The sequence below is a fragment of the Artemia franciscana genome, chromosome 14 (genome assembly GCF_032884065.1).
Source record: "Artemia franciscana chromosome 14, ASM3288406v1, whole genome shotgun sequence".
Lineage (NCBI taxonomy): Eukaryota > Metazoa > Arthropoda > Branchiopoda > Anostraca > Artemiidae > Artemia > Artemia franciscana.
The window spans coordinates 1,218,398-1,240,670 of NC_088876.1; the positions used below are offsets into that span (position 1 = coordinate 1,218,398).

At 35.2% G+C, this 22,273-nt stretch overlaps 1 protein-coding gene across 6 annotated transcripts in view; it reads left to right on the top strand.

The window, feature by feature from the left end:
* Positions 1-8,050: 8,050 nt before the first annotated feature.
* The window catches only part of LOC136035161 (tumor protein D54-like), a 165,042-nt gene continuing 150,819 nt past the window's right edge, over positions 8,051-22,273 (top strand). For 3 of the 6 annotated variants that reach the window (XM_065716718.1, XM_065716722.1, XM_065716724.1), the window contains exons 1-2: positions 8,054-8,214; positions 21,503-21,642. In XM_065716718.1, coding sequence (XP_065572790.1) covers positions 8,178-8,214; positions 21,503-21,642 — 177 coding nt within the window. In that variant the 5' untranslated portion in view covers positions 8,054-8,177. Of the gene's footprint in view, positions 8,215-21,502; positions 21,643-21,803; positions 21,951-22,273 lie in introns of those variants that run through there. The other 3 variants (XM_065716720.1, XM_065716723.1, XM_065716719.1) reach the window with 2 other exon arrangements.

A 22,273-nucleotide genomic window follows, 5' to 3' on the forward strand; every position in this document is an offset into this window, starting at 1 on the left:
AGCTAATTTCGTGCCTTGTGGGGCCCCGCAAGAAGTATCTGACCATGATGAATCCGAATCGTTTTCGTGGAGTGCAAAGACTTTTTGTTTTCGGCCAGTTAAGAAGTCAAGTACAAGGCCAAGGGTGCGTTGTTTGACACCCATTTCCTTGAGATTCATGCCTGGAATCAGGTGGTGGATTAGGTCAAAGGCCTTTCTGAAGTCCACTGCGCAAATGTTGGTGAAACAGCTACCTTTTTCAAGCCATTGGAGGACGCAGTCAAACATCCGTACTAGGTAGATTGTAGTATTACACTTGGGGAGTCCACCGTACTGGAATTTATCAAGACGCCCATGAATTTGTTTCAGAAGACACTTGAGTACAAAGGCCTCAGTTACTTTCGCCAAACAAGGTGTAAGTGAGATCGGGCGGAGATCGTCGTATGCACTAGGGGCGCGCTTTTTTGGAATAATTCTAATATAGGCCCTTTTCCACTGTGACGGGAAATAGCCAGAAGCAAAACACTCGTTAATGATGCTGGACAGTGGTAATGCTATGAAGGCTGCATATTCACGTAGCAGTTTGGCAGGTAATTCACCAGGGTATGAAGATGTATTCGGTTTGATCTTCCGTAATTCCGTGTAAACATCTGTTTACACTGACTATTATGTTGTTCTCAGGCTCATATTTTTCAAGTATGGTGGACTTTTCATGAGCCGTAATAGTTGGATAGGTAGTACAGATCTTGGTAAAGAATTCTCTTACTTCTTCTGCACTGATTAAGGACCCACCATTATTGCTGATCTTTACACTGCTGTCAAAAGCTTGGCTGGCCACTTTTTTCACAGCGTTGGGCCACTTTTTGGGGTCTGAAGTAAGTAATTGGGAGGGCATTGTCTCACGACCATACTGAGCTTTGGCTTTCTTTACCAAAGAGACTATTTGATTTCGCAATTTCTTGCCGTTGATAATATCACCACGGGAGTAGAGGCGAGACCTCTCTTTTATTAGTGATTTAATAGCTGGAGATATCCATGGATGTCACGTGACAAGAAAATTTAAAACACATTAAAATGAAATATGAATATATAAATGGAAATATAAATATATAAAGTTGATATTTGTCATGTAGTTTGTTATAAGCAAGGGGTTTTATTTCCAAAAAACAATTGTTCCTAGCTAAAGGTAGGTAGAATATGTAGATAAATTAGGTAGACTATAAATTTATTACTTTAATGATGCTAGAAAAAAAAAACTTCTGAAATTATTAAAACAGATCCTGGCACCTTCTCTGTTTAAGCTAGATGCAGGGCTGCCCGATTCCCCTGGAACTCATCAGGGTCAACTGCTGTACTACTTGTTAGTCTGACCGACTTTCAATAAGAAAGTGTCTTTTTTAAGGAATAGTAAGCTAAAGTAGCTTTGAAATTTGTGCTATTTCATGTTATTGTCAAGTTCGTTTTTGTAGAAACAGAATCCTAATCGCCTCCGTCCGAACGGTTTCCTGTTGGCTCTTTGCCTTGTTTCGGTTCTTGAAAAATTGTCTTGTTTTTCCCTACCCCAATTGATTGTCTATTGAGATCAGGGCCACTCATGGGGTAGCCTTTTCTTGATCCCAATCCCTAGTCTGTGAACTGCTGACTCGGTTCGATAATTCAAACCGATAGTTTGCGATAATTTCACTATTAGGTATTTTTGAGGGTGCTATTACAAATTTCAATCCTTTCAACAGAATCTGCGATAAGTGCGATAAAAGGCAAATAGTGCGATGCGGACACTTATACTAATGCGTCGATTTGGTTTTTCAGTGACACAACTAAGGATAGCCTATCTTACTTACATTCGACCAATTTTAGAGTATGCATGTCCCGTATGGGGCCCATAAGTCAATAACACTATTTACCTAAGTGACCAGCTTGAGTCAATACAAAAAAGAGCAGTCAAAGTAATATTGTGCGATGCTTTTACCGAATATAAGTTAGCATTATCCACTTTACAAATTCCCTCTCTTCAAGAGCGTCGTCTCAGTTTGATCCTTGAATTTGGCCAATATCTTCTCAGAAGTGATAAATACAGATCGATACTACCACCAGTTTTAGTGAAACATCGAAGTACTAGGTTGAAGAAATTTGACAGATTAGCAGCACCTCCTTCACGCACAAATCGTTTTTCCAACTCATTCATCCCTTTCTTTGTATCAAAGTATAACAATTGTTGATTTTAAACTATTTGTCTTCTGATTTTTTTTGTCGTTTGATTTAATCCTTTTTTCTTTTTTGTAAGCACAAGCGCCATTTAGTTTTATGACTACGAGAGATTGTGCAAATAAAAACCTATTCTATTCCTATTCTATCTGATTTTGCTCTATTTTAAGCGGTTTGGAGCTGAGATTTGTCACAGCTAATTGTCACAAAACTTGTAATTTGTCACAGACTTGAACATGGAAAACTAATTAAAGTAGGTCATCATCCCTTACATGTCAGTTGCATGAATCCCCTCCCCCATATTGGTATTCGTGTTGTAATCGTTTGTTATGTTTAAGTAGAGTACTTCAAATGTTTGTCAGTTATATTAAAATCCAGAGAGGAATTTTTGCCCGTCCTGCATATTTCAAGAACATCCTGGATTTTCACCCCAACTGACTATAAGACTTCTAACCCCTAGGCTATACATATTGGCCCTAGGGAATTTATTATCATGCTATTTCATATTTTTTATGAAACATGTATTTATATTTTAACAAATGCGACCTATTTTGGACGATATATAACCATGGTAGTATTGAGAAAAACGTTGTCAAAATAGAATTAATGAGGGTAAAAAGGCTGAACCAGACAGTTGCCAAATAACTACGAGCACAATCATCAATTCCTACATTTTAATGCAACAAGTTCCTTCCCCTATATGTTCACTACCGTTGATATCTGATAAATGTTACGCTTACGAACAATATGACAAAAGAGATATTATTTCTCAAAGAAATTTGGAAAAACGTAAACTTTAGAAAAAGAAATCCTGGGATAGTGAATTTAGGATTCTTATGAAACGCCGCCCACGTGTATATCCTATCAGCTCTTTTCGTGATTAAAAGACATTGGTAATCTCGCTTGAGAAGAAGTGTTTTCTTCCTTTAAGATTCAAGCAAATTTGGACTGAGGAAACGATTGATATTCAATTCAGGACCGGTGATTCAACATGTTTGAATTGCGCCAGCAAGACATTTAAAAGCTTGTTCCAGTAGCCTTGTGCTATTATCTTTTCAACAAGCAGATATCGCCAAATGGCCGTGTCAATTTCTCCGCTATAAAAGTCGTAATAAACTTAATTTACACGCCCAAAGAGGTTTTGTGTAGTCACATAATAAAATCATAATATGAAAATAATTATCTCTCCTCTCCCCAAAAACTACAACAGAGGCAAAAACACGAACTTCATCTCGCTTTCATCTCTTTTTTCACACTTCATTAATATATTTGCAAACTTGAGACATTATCCTTTTTAAAGTCGTAGGCATGGTTCCCTGAGACTCTGGAATTTCTACTTCAAAAAATCTCTTTTTAAATGAGGAAGGAACTGGCACCTTGCCAGAATGCTAGCATTTTTACTGAAATTGTCGGGGACACCAAAAAAAATCTTCATTGAACCCACCGTTGATTTATTCATGCCTAGTTTGTTTTATTTTTTTGCTTTTTTTTTGTTGCTCTGTAATTATCAGTTTTTCAGCAACTAAGGAAAGGCTACGGAGAAGAAAAAGAATTAAAAAATAAATTCTATTTTACAGGAAAAACCTCTTTTTCGAGATTTGCGTTCAAAAATAAATTTGGGCCACAGAAAACTGCAGATAAAGGGGGAAAGTTTAATTAAAGTGAGAAAAGGGAAAAAATTATTTTTTAAAATAAATCGAACGATTTACGAACAAATAAAAAAATATCTTGAACGAAGTCTCAAACAAGATGATGAGCCCAGATAAGGTTACTAGTTCAAGTTTATCTTTGTATTAGACTTTTTATTTTTATTTTTCATAAATAATATGAATTAATCAATTTGTATTTTTCAGACTCCGTTCTAGACGGAGTTGAAAAGTTCTAGACCCTAGTTGACAAATGAAAAAGATTCCATAGAAGACACTTACCCTAACTTTGGCAAATATTTCAATCTTTCCTTGGGTGTAGTTTCGTGCAGTTTGCCCATAAAATTTTGATAATCCATCTGGAATAGATTCTTAGAAATCATAGAGAACGAATTTTTCCATAAGAAAAATCATTAGTTCTCAACCAGGGTCCTGCATTCAATTTAGGTCTCAGAAAAATAACAACTTCATCCTCTTATGGAAATGTAATGTCTTAATAACTACTTTACTAAAAGAAGTGAATGAAATTGACAATTACATTTTTAGATAAACCTTGAAATTAGCTGAATGCTATAAGAACGTTATTTTGTGCATAACTGAATGCTATAAGAACGTTATTTTGTGCATAACTGAATGCTATAAGAACGTTATTTTGTGCATTTGATTGATAATACAACAGCCTTGCAACTGGTTTTGAGGAATAATAGCAACTCTTCATAGGAGATTTTGCTTGTTTCAAAATTAACCAAAATAGAAAACTTTTTTTGTGACAAAACACCAAAAAAATTAAATTTACTTTTTATGCTGTGCCGTTGGAAAATTTCGATGGGAAAATTTAGAGTACTTCTTTGAGTATATGTACGACGATCCAGATGAGGACATTATCTTTCTGAAAAGAGTATTACTTAGTGCTTAACAGAGGCGGAAGAAGAGTAAATTCCAGCTTAGCCTAAGTCTTCAAGGAATCCAAGGCAATGATTAAGCTGACTATCAAACAGTTCGTGGTAACGAACTGTAAGTAAGAAGTGACCCAGCTCAATAGTGACTGAAACTTTAAAAGACGTAATTCTGATACCAATAGAAACATCAAAATAATTGGATTCAAAAGCTACGAAAAAAAATCCTGTAGGGGTTTCAAACTCCTATTTGCAAAAATGTGGAATTTGTATTTTTCGCCAGTGGAAAGATCACGGGTGAATGTTTATTTGTTTGTTTTTTTTCTTCCCAGGGGTGATCATATCGACCCAGTGGTCTTAGAATATCACGAGAGGGTTCATCCAAACAGAAATTAAAAGTTCTAGTGTCCTTTTGAAGTGACCAAAAAATTAGAGGGCAACTAGACCCCCTCCCATGCTCGCTTTTTCCCAGTTGAAAAATCTAACAAATTTGTCTTTGGGGATGACATAATCCCCCCCAGCCCCGGGGGAAGGGCATTAAGTTGTGAACTTTGCCCATTGTTTAGATAGATAGATACGATTTTATTTTCACCAAAATTTTCATGGCTCTGCCAAATTTCTTATGGTATAATCACATTAAAAAGCGACGCAAAATAAAAAACAAAACAAAGAAAAAAAAACACATCAATCCTCCTAACTTTCGTTATACATTTTTACAAAGCTAGGTATGAAACTCTTCGCTAACCGCTGGTGGGCACAGCGTACCGGCTGAAGTTTGTCAATAGGCACTGCCACCCTGCGCGGGAGTCGTTTTTTTGTGGACTGAGGGGGGAAAGGGTTTTGTGGATTGGGTGGATCAAAGATTTTCGTCCAAAATCCCTGCAGAGTTTCTCTCTTCTTTTTTCCAGAGTTTGTATTTTAAACTTTGTCAACAGCTCTTCATACAACATTTCTGCCTGCTTTGAAACTATCATTAGAGCTCTTTTCTGAACTCTTTCGAGTCTGGCGCTTTGCTCAGCCGTCAGTCCAAAATGTCATACAGGAGCTGCATAGCTCCTGTACAGGAGCTGCATTGGAGGGTAGCTAACCTCCAATCTCTTTGATCACTTAAAAAGGACGCTAGAACTTCTAATTTCCTTTCAAATGAGTCCTCTCCCAATCTTTTACTACAATTCGTTCGATATAATCATCCTTGGAGAAAAAAAAAATAAACACATATCCTTGATCTTTTCTCGGGCAAAAAAAAAGCAAATTCAACATTTTTCTTTATAGGAGCTTCAAACCTTAAAGTAGGGTTTGTATGACAAAATGTCATACAGGAGCTGCATATTCCAGAATTGGGCGAATAAAAGATGTAAATATTCGGAGGAGGTGATCTGGAGGGGTGCCATGTTTCGATTTAAGCTTGAGCATCTGCAGCCCAGCATTACCCCTTTTTACTAGATTAGTTGTGTTTGCTTCCCATTTTAAATCACTGGTTATAATAACTCCCAAGAGTTTAATCTTACTGACTTTAAGAGAATCAGAGATAGTTGGTCGGAAATTAGGTTCAGAAGAATTTAAAAATGAAATAGTTAAAATAGAAGATTTACTGTCATATTTGAATCGGAAGCTTTAGTCTTCATATATAGTATTCGTTATTGGGAAGTATACAGACGTTTTCAGGGGGGATTTCTTCTGGCATGGGAGAGGGGTCAGAGGAAGAAGGTTACGTGGATGGATCTTTTCATGGGGGAAGAAAATTTTCCATGAATATTTTCCATCATTATTTAAAAAAGATCAGACACTAAATAAAATAACAAGTTTTCTCAACTGAAAGTAAGGAAAAATATTAAAACGAACAGAAATTATTATGCATATCAGGGGGTTCGCCCCTTTGTCAATGCCTCGCTCTTTACGCTTAAGCTTTTTTAGTACTTTCAAAAGAGCTATTATTCTAACTAGACCCTTTATGATCCAAGGGTCATTCTTGAAGAATTGGAACAAAACTTTAACGTAAAGAGCGAGGTATTAAGGAAGGGGTAAACCTCCTCATATACATAATAATTTCTGTTCATTTTAAGTTTTAATGTTACTCCTTACTTTAAGTTTAAAAAAGTTGTTTTTTAATTTAATCCTCTCATAAAGGCAATAACTGTTATTCGTCTGATTCATAACAGACTCACCACAAAAAGACTATGAGAAGAAAACTTACAAACTCTCTCTGACCCCGTTGGCCCCATTTTTTTGTCCTCCTAGACATGGAAAAATACCTTTTTTGAGGTATTTCCATTTAAAATACCTTTCTTTGCTTTTTTTTATTTATATCAACAAATTTGCCACCATCCAGGTTTAAGAAAATACAATTCGCCCCCACCCCTAAGTTATTATAAATTGATACCATAAAAATTCCCTGGTGACATTTTTCATTTGTTGTCAACCAATGAAAACAAAGGGGCAAAATTATTCCTTGCACAATAAACTTAAATGTCATGCTCTTTTCATAGATATACGGAATTTAAAATGGCTATCGCACCTTAGTCTAGGTTACGGCTATGTTACACTACAGAGGAAATTCTGCAACATATCTTGTTTGAGTACAGGGTAACTGGAAAAAATGTGTCCTAAGGGAGAATTAAACATAATTATTTCTCCCTTACCTGTCAATAATCTGCCATAGCTTGTCAATAGCTTGACAGAAAATTGGGTGCTATTGGCTGAGTCATAAGCCATTTTTTACAAAATTCAGTTACCACTGGTAGTTACATGTAGTAAGATTACCAGTGGCACCTGAAGTGTGTGAAAGCACAGGATGGTTGGCCCCCAGCCCCCCCATTACACTTATTAAGATGCCATAAACCAAATTTATTGGCGAATTTTGAACGTATTACAGTTATTGGGGAACAATTAAAACCGTTATGCGCCTAAAGGAAGCCCAAAGAATCCCATGGGTAATAGAGTTTGAAGAACAAGAAAACGCACAACACCCCCTCTCAAATTTTTAATTTAGCTCCATCGTTTATTCTTCTTCGGCAAGGTTGATGAGCATTGATTGATGATTTTCATCGTGGTCAATTATCGGTAATAATTAATTATTTAGCAATAACTTCTGCCTAGAATGGAAGACAACAACAAATTTGGCCTGTTTTTTGTTCAACTAGTTATAGGATTAAGAAGGAAGCCCCTTCTTGCATTTAAAATAACGAGAATAGGCTATAAAAATTTATTTTCTTTTTTAAAAGGAATATAATACCGATTAATACCTTATTACTAACTATAATACGCTTTTAAAGCACAACTAGTTTTGTAGCGCTATCTATGGCTGTAAAATTTTACTTGTATAACTATTTAGGTAGCGCTCTATAGGGTTTAAGGCAAAAATACAAAAAATATTTTTTTAACATTTAATTGTTAATCAGAAATTCTGCATACCCAAAACATCGGCAGCAGTTATATAGTAATTAAAGCTGAAATGGACTCAGAGAAAAGACCAAGCATAGGTACCCCATGTGAGAAAATGATCTTTTTTTCTAATTTTGATAGTTTATGATTAGGCCTAAGAGGGTTTGATACAGATAAAGTTTACTCCTCAGGGGAGCTGTGCCTCTTAAACCACCCCTGGGCCTAGGCTAGTGAAAACAAACATCCATTCTGAAATATGCTTGTCTTAGTCTTTGTACCTAGCATAATTTAGACCATTTCTGCTATTTGATAAAGTTCTAGCTAATGGGCTTCTTGCTACCTGAGAAAGTAGGCTATTTGAGTTGTTTCAGTGTAACTTTCAGAAATGAACCCAGGGTCTAAAGTATACATTGGAAAGAAGTTATCAAGCTACAACCTCCTTTCACAATTTCTAGAACTTAGGAGATCACATAGGGTAAGATCCCCACTGCTCAGACAGTGCCTACTCTTGGGGATAGGTCTTTCTTACATCTTAGCCTATCTTTTAAATATGGATGATTGGCTTCTAATCTTAGACATGATGTATATAGGCTTAAATGGTTAGTATTGGATAGTTGGAACAGACTGGTTCTACTTTATTGACTTTTGGCAATCTTGGAAAGCAGTTAGAATTTTACTGGTATGGTAAAATTCTAGTTTAGTGACTTTTGGCTATCTTGGAAAGGGGTTAGGGTAGGAAAAGGAAACTTTCAGTGATAGATCTAAAGGTTAAAGCATATCATGGGAAAGTATTTTGAAGTACCTACCTCCACTCCCTCTCCCTCTTGAGGGTTCTTCATCCTTATCTATTCAAGGCTTCTTTCTTCAGGGGTAAATCTCTAGTAGGCTGTTTTTATTAGGGACAAGAAAGGTTCATATCTGGATAGTCAAGGGTATGGGATGTATAACATTATTTGTTTTTCCACATTTATTCCCTGTTTAACTATGCCTCTGTCCTTCTTTACACCCTCCCAATAAGTTCTGAGGGGTCCATATCCAGATAAAGAATCAAGCTGTTAAAATGTGTACTAGGAAGGAGATATCTAGTAACTATCCTGGTAAATATATAGTGGTTGGCAACTTCTGAAGGAAACATGCTGAATAAATCCAAGTAGTACCCTTAGACAACAGGATTTAAGCCTTTTATTTTAATTTAGAAAATAGATTTTCAAATATTCAAAGCTTTAGAGATCAGGTGGTGCAATGGTATCAGGTATCTTTATAGATCTTTATAAAGGTATCTTTGTAGATCTTTATAAAGGTATCTTTATAGATTGGGTATCTTTATAGATATTCATAAAGGTATCTTCTTAGATGTTTTGTACAGCCATCTTTGTAGATATTTATAAAGGTATCTTAATAGATCTTTATAAAGGTATATTTATAAATATTTTATGAAGGCATTTTAGGTATCTTTATAGATCTTTATTAACATTTCTTTATAGATATTTATAAAGTTATCTTTATTGATCTTTATAAAGGTATCTTTGTAGATCTTTATAAAGGTATCTTTATAGATTGGGTATCTTTATAGATCTTTATAAAGGTATATTTATAAATATTTTATGAAGGCATTTTAGGTATCTTTATAGATCTTTATTAACGTTTCTTTATAGATATTTATAAAGTTATCTTTATTGATCTTTATAAAGGTATCTTTATAGATCTTTATAAAGGTATCTTTATAGATTGGGTATCTTAATAGATCTTTATAAAGGTATATTTATAAATATTTTATGAAGGCATTTTAGATATCTTTATAGATCTTTATTAACGTTTCTTTATAGATATTTATAAAGTTATCTTTATTGATCTTTATAAAGGTATCTTTGTAGATCTTTATAAAGGTATCTTTATAGATTGGGTATCTTAATAGATCTTTATAAAGGTATATTTATAAATATTTTATGAAGGCATTTTAGGTATCTTTATAGATCTTTATTAACGTTTCTTTATAGATATTTATAAAGTTATCTTTATTGATCTTTATAAAGGTATCTTTGTAGATCTTTATAAAGGTATCTTTATAGATTGGGTATCTTTATAGATCTTTATAAAGGTATATTTATAAATATTTTATGAAGGCACTTTAGGTATCTTTATAGATCTTTATTAACGTTTCTTTATAGATATTTATAAAGGTATCTTTATAGATCTTTATAAAGGTTTCTTTATAGATATTTATAAAGGTATCTTAATAGATCTTTATAAAGGTATATTTATAAATATTTTATGAAGGCATTTTAGGTATCTTTATAGATCTTTATTAACGTTTCTTTATAGATATTTATAAAGTTATCTTTATTGATCTTCATAAAGGTATCTTTGTAGATCTTTATAAAGGTATCTTTATAGATTGGGTATCTTAATAGATCTTTATAAAGGTATATTTATAAATATTTTATGAAGGCATTTTAGATATCTTTATAGATCTTTATTAACGTTTCTTTATAGATATTTATAAAGTTATCTTTATTGATCTTTATAAAGGTATCTTTGTAGATCTTTATAAAGGTATCTTTATAGATTGGGTATCTTAATAGATCTTTATAAAGGTATATTTATAAATATTTTATGAAGGCATTTTAGGTATCTTTATAGATCTTTATTAACGTTTCTTTATAGATATTTATAAAGTTATCTTTATTGATCTTCATAAAGGTATCTTTGTAGATCTTTATAAAGGTATCTTTATAGATTGGGTATCTTAATAGATCTTTATAAAGGTATATTTATAAATATTTTATGAAGGCATTTTAGGTATCTTTATAGATCTTTATTAACGTTTCTTTATAGATATTTATAAAGGTATCTTTATAGATCTTCATAAAGGTTTCTTTATAGATATTTATAAAGGTATCTTAATAGATCTTTATAAAGGTATATTTATAAATATTTTATGAAGGCATTTTAGGTATCTTTATAGATCTTTATTAACATTTCTTTATAGATATTTATAAAGTTATCTTTATTGATCTTTATAAAGGTATCTTTGTAGATCTTTATAAAGGTATCTTTATAGATTGGGTATCTTTATAGATATTCATAAAGGTATCTTCATAGATTGGGAGGAGCAAAGAAAGCTCAGTTATTGATAATTATCTAAATAAATTATCCAATAATAAATCAATTATTGATAATTCAAAGATTGTAAAAGGTCATCAAAGGCCAGTACCCTTTGGAGAGAGGTGGGGGCTAGATACTTCAAAGTACTTTCTTGGGAATCATTGAGTACATTCCTGGTGAAAATTTCAATTTAATATGTATTTACTTCTAACTTATTACAAATTAGTAGCTAAACTGTCTACTAACTAATCCTTAATATGTATTATATTGAGATTAAAATATGAATATTTTCCATGAGTGACAAGAAAAATATTAGTGTAAGTGCATTAACATTCATTAATCTCATAAATTTAGTCATTCAAATCCATTTTCTCCAATTTGATGATGATTGTGGGGAAGTTAACTCATTAAATACACTAGTTGACTGATTCATACAAATTTAATATAAAATTAGTTTTGATCATTTCAGCTATTAATCCACTTTTATAAAAAAAATTATTATTTCTTTAAAAATTTTACAAAATTACCCCAAAAAATTATTTGCTATTATTATATTTTGTTGTAATTGGAACATTCTCTTGATTCCTTCCTGAGAGTTTCATTCATCTTTCTCAACTATTGAATTTCCTGTTTTGAAAAAAAGCCCCTCATCTAGAATTTTACCAGTTCTCATTTAAAGATAAAACAGGCAGAAATAAAGTCATATAATAATTTAATCTAAAAACAGGTAGACAGTGCTGCGAATGCACAAAGGAAGCTCAAAACCATTATAATTTAAAATGAATAATCAGATCAACCATAAAAGTAGCAGACACTGCTATGGATGAACATATGAATCCTAAACAAATATAAATTAAAATAAAAATCCAGTGAAACTTGAAATGAACCAAAACTTTAATCATCAATTGTAGCCTATTTAATGGATTAATAATCACTCTTGACAGCTAAGGTCCTTGTATGGCCCTAGAATGTGTTGCTACAGCTGAGTTCAAACTCTGGATGCTGTCTGGACCTTTAAAGGCCTCAGTGTAATTTGCACTTGTAGCCTATTTATTGGATTAATAATCATTCTTGACAGCTAAGGTCCTTGTATGGTCCTGCAGTGCTTTGTTTCAGCTGCATTCAAACTCTGGATGCTGTCTGGATCTTTAAAGGCCTCATTATAACTTGTGCTTGTAGCCTATTTATTGGATAGATAATCATTCTTGACAGCTAAGGTCCTTGTATGATCCTGCAGTATATTGCTACAGCTGAGTTCAAACTCTGAATACTGTCTGGACCTTTAAAGGCCTCAGTATAATTTGTGCTTGTAGCCTATTTATTGGATTGATAATCATTCTTGACAGCTAAGGTCCTTGTATGACCCTGCAGTGTATTGCTACAGCTGAGTTCAAACTCTGGATACTGTCTGGACCTTTAAAGGCCTCAGTATAATTTGTGCATGTAGCCTATTTATTGGATTGCCAATCATTCTTGACAGCTAAGGTCCTTGTATGACCCTGCAGTGTATTGCTACAGCTGAGTTCAAATTCTGGATACTGTCTGGACCTTTGAAGGCCTCAGTATAATTTGTGCTTGTAGCCTATTTATTGGATTGCCAATTATTCTTGACAGCTAAGGTCCTTGTATGACCCTGCAGTGTATTGCTACAGCTGAGTTCAAACTCTGGATACTGTCTGGACCTTTAAAGGCCTCAGTATAATTTGTGCTTGTAGACTATTTATTGGATTGCCAATCTTTCTTGACAGCTAAGGTCCTTGTATGACCCAGCAGTGTATTGCTACAGCTGAGTTCAAACTCTGGATACTGTCTGGACCTTTAAAGGCCTCAGTATAATTTGTGCTTGTAGACTATTTATTGGATTGCCAATCTTTCTTGACAGCTAAGGTCCTTGTATGACCCAGCAGTGTATTGCTACAGCTGAGTTCAAACTCTGGATACTGTCTGGACCTTTAAAGGCCTCAGTATAATTTGTGCTTGTAGCCTATTTATAGGATTGCCAATCATTCTTGACAGCTAAGGTCCTTGTATGACCCTGCAGTGTATTGCTACAGCTGAGTTCAAACTCTGGATACTGTCTGGACCTTTAAAGGCCTCAGTGTAATTTGTGCTTGTAGCCTATTTATTGGATTAATAATCATTCTTGACAGCTAAGGTCCTTGTGTGGCCATGCAGTGTATTGCTACAGCTGAGTTCAAAAACTGGTTGGTGTTGGGACCTTTGAAGGCCTCAGTATAATTTGTGCTTGTAGCCTATTTATTGGATTAATAATCATTCTTGACAGCTAAGGTCCCTGTATGGCCATGCAGTGTATTGCTACTGCTGAGTTCAAACTCTGGATACTGTCTGAACCTTTACAGCTAAGGTCCTTGTATGGCAATGCAGTGTATTGCTATAGCTGAGTTCAAACTCTGGCTGGTGTTGGGACCTTTGAAGGCCTCAGTATAGTTTGTGCTTGTAGCCTATTTATTGGATTGATAATCATTCTTGACATCTAAGGTCCTTGTATGACCCTGCAGTGTATTGCTACAGCTGAGTTCAAACTCTGGATACTGTCTGCACCTTTAAAGGCCTCAGTGTAATTTGTGCTTGTAGCCTATTTATTGGATTAATAATCATTCTTGACAGCTAAAGTCCTTGTATGGCCATGCAGTGTATTGCTACTGCTGAGTTCAAACTCTGGATGCTATCTGGACCTATAAAGGCCTCTGTATAATTTGTGTTTGTGGCCTATTTATTGGATTAATAATCATTCTTGACAGCTAAAGTCCTTGTATGGCCATGCAGTGTATTGCTACTGCTGAGTTCAAACTCTGGATTCTATCTGGACCTATAAAGGCCTCAGTACAATTTGTGCTTGTGGCCTATTTATTGGATTAATAATCATTCTTGACAGCTAAAGTCCTTGTATGGCCATGCAGTGTATTGCTACTGCTGAGTTCAAACTCTGGATGCTATCTGGACCTATAAAGGCCTCAGTATAATTTGTGCTTGTGGCCTATTTATTGGATTAATAATCATTCTTGACAGCTAAAGTCCTTGTATGGCCATGCAGTGTATTGCTACTGCTGAGTTCAAACTCTGGATTCTATCTGGACCTATAAAGGCCTCAGTACAATTTGTGCTTGTGGCCTATTTATTGGATTAATAATCACTCTTGACAGCTAAAGTCCTTGTATGGCCATGCAGTGTATAGCTACAGCTGAGTTCAAACTGTGGATGCTGTCTGGACCTTTAAAGCCCTCTGGATGCTGTATAACCAAGCTGAAATCAAACCATCTGTACCTCAACAGGACTATCATGTATGCTTCACTGAAAACAAAATATATTTAAAGCAGTATTTTTCAAAAAATTACTGGGACTTCCAGGAACTAGTATAATTATATCTTATGCTATCAATCTTCTATTGTTAGTCCAAAAAAACCTTTTATCTATGCTCTATTTCTTTTAAATATATTGGTTTCAAATGTTTGAAAATTAGTTGTTAAATACTTATTTATTTGTCCTTTCAAAAAAGGAAAAAATATTGCTTTGACAAACTAACAGATTGCTTCAATAATGATTATGCTGATTTTGACAATTTTATTTAGCACCAATTGTAAATATTTTGACTGAAACAGGATTAATGACAAAATTTTTGGCAAAAAAGATGCCCTTTCAACATAGTGAAGTTAAATAGAAGGTTGCAAATGCAATGATTTTTAGAATTAATCTTTATGACAAATAGAAACCAAACTATTAAATACCATAACAATAACACAATAATTTTATAAGACTGATCAAAGTTTGGAAACCAGAGTAGGGCCAAATGGCCGTTTTTGCATAATCTATCAAATTCCATTTGTTTTTACTGCAGGTTTATGGTTCACAACGATTCAATGGCTATGTTGAAATATTTCTATTGAGATGTTGAAATTGTATCTTTTGTTCAGAATTGAACCCCTTTTTAAAACCATACATTACAAATACCTGAGGAGCTAATCATGTTTACCAAACCTTGTCCACTAATACATAAGAGAAGACAGAAGGGTCATGTCTTTTTATCCAGAATTTTAATCCTCAAGGCCTGAACAGAGGGGATAAGAATCATATTATTAATTTGGTGTAGCTAATCCAGGCTAATACAGATTAGCTCCTCGAATCTATTTATTGACTAGATTTAGCCTTTTCCTACACCTAATCCATTCAAATATCTCCAAAAGGTTTTGCGCCTTAGTGGTTTCAATGAACTGCTTCTATGTAAACGTTTCTGGGATTTTATCCACTTGTCTTTTGTGAATTTGTCTTTTTTATCCAGAATTTCAATCCTCAAGGCCTGGGAGAACATTCCCAGAAAAATGAACACAGGAGATAAGAATCATATTAGTAGTTAGGCATAGCTAATCCAGGCTAATACAGATTAGCTCCTTGAATCTATTTATTGCCTAGATTTAGCCTTTTCCTATGCCTAAACTATTCAAATATCTCCAAACAGTTTTTGCACTTTAATGGCTTCAATGAACCGCCTTTATGTAAACATTTTCGCGATTTTCCAGCATTGCTGTCCATGAGCTTGCTTAAAAAAAATCGTATCTGTGTGAACCAAGGATAAGAATTAGATCTTCAGCAACTTAACATAGTCTACTTTAAATTTAACAAATGCAATAATAAGGTTTTTACATGTTAAAAATCTAATATAAAAGGAAAGTACATGTACAAGATTAAAAGCTACTAAGGCCACTTAGGTGTAGTATCCTGGCAACTCCAACTTCAACCTGGCAACTCCAACTTCAACCTGGCAACTCCAACTTCAAACTGGCAACTCCTGCTTCACCCCAGCAACTCCAACTTCAACCTGGTAACTGTAACTTAAACCTGGTAACTCCAACTTCAATCTGGCAACTCCAACTTCAACCTGGCAACTCTGGGCTCAACCTGGGAACTCTAACTTTAACATGGCAACTGCAACTTCAACTTGGCAACTGCAACTTCAACCTGGTAACTCCAATCTCAACCTGGCAACTTCAGCTTCAACATAGCAACTCCAACTTCATCCTGGCAACTCCAACCTCAGCCTGGCAGCTCTAACTTCAACCTGGCAACTTCAACCTTGAAACTCCAACTTTATCCTGGCAACTCCAACTTCAACCTGGCAACTCCAACTTCAATCTGGCAACTCCAACTTCAACCTGGCAACTCTGGGCTCAACCTGGGAACTCTAACTTTAACATGGCAACTTCAACTTGGCAACTGCAACTTCAACTTGGCAACTGCAACTTCAACCTGGTAACTCCAATCTCAACCTGGCAACTCCAGCTTCAACATAGCAACTCCAACTTCATCCTGGCAACTCCAACCTCAGCCTGGCAGCTCTAACTTCAACCTGGCAACTTCAACCTTGCAACTCCAACTTTATCCTGGCAACTGCAACTCCAACTTTATCCTGGCAACTGCAACTTCAACCTGGAAACTTCATTAAAAAGGAGAAAATTCCAAAGGAAATCCAATATTTTAAATGATTAATCACAATGCACAAGGAATAAAGCTGAAATTTTCCTGTGTCTTTAATGGCTAGGAATTCATCTGCCTTTTTTTATTTTCAAGAATTAGTCTATTTTAAGTCAAAATTCACCAAATTCTCCTCGCCCTAGATAGATTCAGCCAATACCAACAAAAAAAGAAGTCATACTTTCCATTACTACTATTTAAATTGAGCAGAAATTGTAACAATTCCTTATTGAAAAACTTTTCGTTTGTGTTTCTAATCTTCTACAGTATTCCTTTTTGAAATGGCTTCATTTTAATTGGCTCTGAATTTAATTTTATCTGTATTATATGTTTTATTTGTTCAACACGAAAATGTTCACGAAATGAACACCATAAATCCAAATATACAGGATATTATTAAGATGATGTTTTTTTATGGCACTTGGTATTAACCAAGTGACATATAGCAATCGCCAATTCTGTCAGTCTGTCTGTCTGTCTGTCGGTCTGTCTGTCAGTCCCGGTTTTGCTACTTTAGGCACTTCCAGGTAAGCTAGGACGATGAAATTTGGCAAGCATATCAGGGACCGGACCAGATTAAATTAGAAATAGTCGTTTTCCCGATTTGACCATCTGGGGGGGAGTGGGGGCCCGGTTAATTCGCAAAAAATAGAAAAAATGAAGTATTTTTAACTTATGAGCGGGTGATTGGATCTTAATGAAATTTGATGTTTGGAAAGATATTGTGTCTCAGAGCTATTTTTTAAATCCCGACAGGATCTGATGACATTGGGGGGAGTTGGAGGGGGAAAACCTTAAGTCCCGGTTTTGCTACTTTAGGCACTTCCAGGTAAGCTAGGACGATGAAATTTGGCAAGCGTATCAGGGACCGGACCTGATTAAATTAGAAATAGTCGTTTTCCCGATTTGACCATCTGAGGGGGCGGTTAATTCGGAAAAAATAGAAAAAATGAAGTATTTTTAACTTATGAGTGGGTGATTGGATCTTAATGAAATTTGATGTTTGGAATGATATTGCGTCTCAGAGCTCTTATTTTATATCCCGACCGGGTCTGATGACATTGGGGGGAGTTGGAGGGGGGAAACCTAAAATCTTGGAAAACACTTAGAGTGGAGGGATCGGGATGAAACTTGATGGGAAAAATAAGCGCAAGTCCCAGATACATGATTGACATAATCAAAATCGATTCGTTCTCTTTGGGGTAGTTTTTTTTTGGGGGGGGGGAGTAATTCTTAAAAATTAGAAAAATGAGGTATTTTCAACTTACGAACGGGTGATCGGATCTCAATGAAATTTGATGTTTAGAAGGATATCGTGTCTTAGAGCTCTTATTTTAAATCCCGACCGGATCTGGTGATGGGGGCGGGGAGTTGGGAGGGGGAAACCTAAAACTTGGAAAACACTTAGAGTGGAGGGATCAGGATGAAACATGGTGGGAAAATTAAACCCAAGTCCTAGATAGATGATTGACATAAACGGAACGGATCCGCTCTCTTTGGGGTAGTTGGGGGGGGGGGAGTATTTCTGAAAAATTGAAAAAAAGAGGTATTTTTAACTAACGAACGGGTGATCGGATCTCAATGAAATTTGATATTTAGAAGGATATCGTGGCTCAGAGCTCTTATTTTAAACCCGACCGGATCTGGTGACATTGGGGGGGGGGTTGGGAGGGGGAAACCTAAAACTTGGAAAACACTTAGAGTGGAGGGATCGGGATGAAACTTGGTGGGAAAAAAAACACGAGTCCTAGATACTTGATTGACATAACCAGAACGGATCCGCTCTCTTTGGGGTAGTTTGGGGGGGGGTTAATTCTGAAAAATTAGAAAAAAGGAGGTATTTTTAACTTACGAACGGGTGATTGGATCTCCATGAAATTTGATATTAGAAGGATATCGTGTCTCAAAGCTCTTATTTTAAATCCTGACCGGATCTGGTGACATTGGGGGAAGTTTGGGGTGGGGAAACCTAAAATGATGGAAAACGCTTAGATTGGAGGGATTGGGATGAAACTTGGTTGAAAAAGTAAGCAGAAGTCTTGCATACGTGATTTACATAATTGGAACGGATCCGCTCAATTGCGGGGGGGGGGGGGTAATTCTGAAAAATAAGAAAAAATGACGTATTTTTAACTTACGAAGGAGTGATCGTATCTTCATGAAACTTCATATTTAGAAGGATCTTGTAACTCAGATCTCTTATTTTAAATCTCAACCGGATCCAGCGTAATTGGAGGTGGGGCAGTTGAGGGGAACCAGAAATCTTAGAAAATACTTAAGAGGTGAGATCAGGATGAAACTGGATGGGAAGAATCAAAACCTGTCTAAGATACGTGACTGACATAACTGGACCGGATCTGCTCTCTTTGGTGGAGTTGGGGGGGGGGGGGGTAATTTTGAAAATTGAGGCATTTGTAACTTACGAAAGGGTGACCAGACCTTAATCAAATTTGATATTTAGAAGGATCTTGCGCTTTAAAGCTCTAATTTTAAATACCGATCAGATCCTGTGACATTCGGGGGAATTGGAGGGGGAAACTGGAATTCTTGGAAAACGCTAAAATTGGGGTATTTTTATTTTACGAACAGGTGATCGGATCGTAATGAAATTTGATATTTAGAAGGAATTCATGTCTCAGAGCTCTTATTTCAAATCCCAACCAGATCTTTTGACATTGGGGGGAGTTGGAGGGGGAAATCTTGGAAAAACACTTGGAGTGTAGGAATCGGGATGAAGCGTGGTGGATAGAATAAACAAATGTCCTTGATACGTGATTGACTGAACCATACTGGATTCGCTTTTTTTGGGGGAGTTGAGGGGAGGGGTTCAGTGATTTGGCGAGTTTGGTGCTTCTGGACGTGCTAAAACGATGAAAATTGGTAGGCGTGTCAGGGAGCTTCACAATTTGACTTGATAAAGTCGTTTTCCCAGATTCGACCATCTGGGGGGCAAAAGGGAGAGGAAAAATTAGAAAAAATTAGGTATTTATAACTTACGAGTGGGTGATCGGATCTTAATGAATTTTGATATTTAGAAGGACTTTGTGACTCAGAGCTCTTATTTTAAATCTTGACCGGCATTAAGCCTCTTATTTTCCTTTTTAAATCAATCTATTGATTCATTGAATTTTGCTAGAGCTCATACCATATGATCTCTTGGCTCTTAGCTCTTCTTGCCTCGTCACAAGTGCCACATGAGCTCTTAGCTCTGGTTTTGCATTTCTTGTGCTTGTCCGATTTAGTTTTGTTTCTTTTTTTGTTGTTGTTTTTTCCTATTGATAAAAGCTTCCAGAGGTGAAGCTGAAATTTTTCTAATTTTATGTTATTGGAGAAAAAAAATCTTTGCAACACTCCTCCATAATATTTTAAGTATTACACTATTCTTAATATTTATATTTTCGTATGTATTAAATTGCTTTCTTTCACAATTAAGTTTGTGTTCAAAGGGTAGAGTATATACTCCACCATGTCCCCTGTTGAGCTGAATTTTTTAAATTTCGTGTTATCGGTTAAAAAAAAATTCTTTGCGACGCTCCACTGTAATATTTTAAGTATTGCAATATTTTAATATTTATATTTTATTATGTATTAAATTGTTTTTTTTTCATAATTAAGTTTGTGCTCAAAGGGTAGAGTATATACTCAACCATGTCTCCTGTTGAGTGTATTGTTTATCCAAAAAGTCAAGCATACAGCCATCAAAGTCACCAAAGGCTGGCACAGTCATCAATCGATTTTTCTTTTTGACTTTGGCTTCTTTTTCCACTCTTTCAAATTTCTCATGCTATTTGCTTAGTGATCTTATGTACAATTTATTTAGAATGTATAGGATTAAATGATAGACGGTTAGTTTGATTTTGACAATATATTTGTATTGTCAATATATTTTATATTATATTGTTTATTGTTTCATTTTTTCATTGAATGATATGATTCCTGATTATATGGAATGATTTTATTAATGAAGTGAATATGGTTATAATGCAATATGGTTAGCAGAAGTCAGATTCTCTGTATTTAAACTTAGTGCCTTTCTACATCTTTTGTCCAAGAAAAATGATACTGAGTTTTATATTATTTATTTTTTATTTTCTCCCTCATAATTTTTTCATTGTGTTCTGCAATATTGGGGGAAGAATCATTTTGTAGGCTTAGTCTGAAAATATTCATGGGGTGAAAGCAGATTAGAGACCGATTTATTCCAAACCCACTCCCCCAACCTCCTTCCATATCCATCTGCAGACTCCTGGAGAACTAGAAAAAGTTGCTTTTTATAGCCTCCAGGCACAAATTATTGTTCCCTTCAGATCTTGTCTGATAATTTGTTTAATATATCTGTTTAATTTAGTTAAGCATATATCTGTTTAATTTTAATATAAGTTTAATTTAGACTCAGGTTAATAATTTGTTTAATTCTTTCAATTTATATAAAAATAAGTCTTGGTTTCCTCAATATTTTTGTGTTTTATAGTTGGGTTTCAAATGTATTTCTGTAATTTTCACCATTCACAATTTTGGCACACAAATTTCTATTTAATTTTGCTTTTAGCGAAATATTTTTGTTTGTATTACTTGTTAAGATTTTAATGTTTAAGGTTGTTTCTGATACTTAGTGTGATCATAGGAGATTAATCAAATTTTCCACAACTCTCCACAGTCAAACTTGTAAACATAAAAGGGCTTTGTCTTTCAGGAAATGAATGTGCTATGCATAGAATATAGGTTTAAATACAGCAAGGTACTACATATCTTTTAAATTTTGTTCCATTCAATGAAATGGTTTTATTTGAAATACTTTTTCAGTGAGTGATGGTCATGATGCTCTGAATGGTAGCAACCTGGTCACCCCAGATGGTGAATTCCCTATGTCACAATCTTTTATGAATTTATCAGCTGCAGAGCAGGATCAAAGGAGGGAGCAGTGGAAGAGTGAACTTGCAGAGGTAAGAAAAGTGGTACCATTATATGAAATGGGCAGTAAGGTGGAAAATATGGTCTATAAATAGGGTCTATAAACGGTCTATGAATTTCATCCTGCTCTGCTCAGCCGCAGAGCAGGATCAAAGGAGGGAGCAGTGGAAGAGTGAACTCGCAGAGGTAAGAAAAGTGGCACCATTATATGAAATGGGCAGTAAGGAGGAAAATATGGTCTATAAATAGGGTCTATAAACGGTCTATAAATTTCATCCTGCTCTGCTCAGCCGCAGAGCAGGATCAAAGGAGGGAGCAGTGGAAGAGTGAACTTGCAGAGGCAAGAACAGTGGCACCATTATATGAAATGGGCAGTAAGGAGGAAAATACGGTCTATAAATAGGTTCTATAAATGGCATATAAATTTCAACCTGCTCTGCTCAGCCGCAGAGCAGGATCAAAGGAGGGAGCAATGGAAGAGTGAACTTCCAGAGGTAAGAACAGTGGCACCATTATATGAAATGGGCAGTAAGGAGGAAAATGCGGTCTATAAATAGGGTCTATAAATTTCATCCTGCTCTGCTCAGACGCAGAGCAGGAGCAAAGGAGGGAGCAGTAAAAGAGTGAACTTAAAGAGGCAAGAACAGTGGCACCATTATTTGA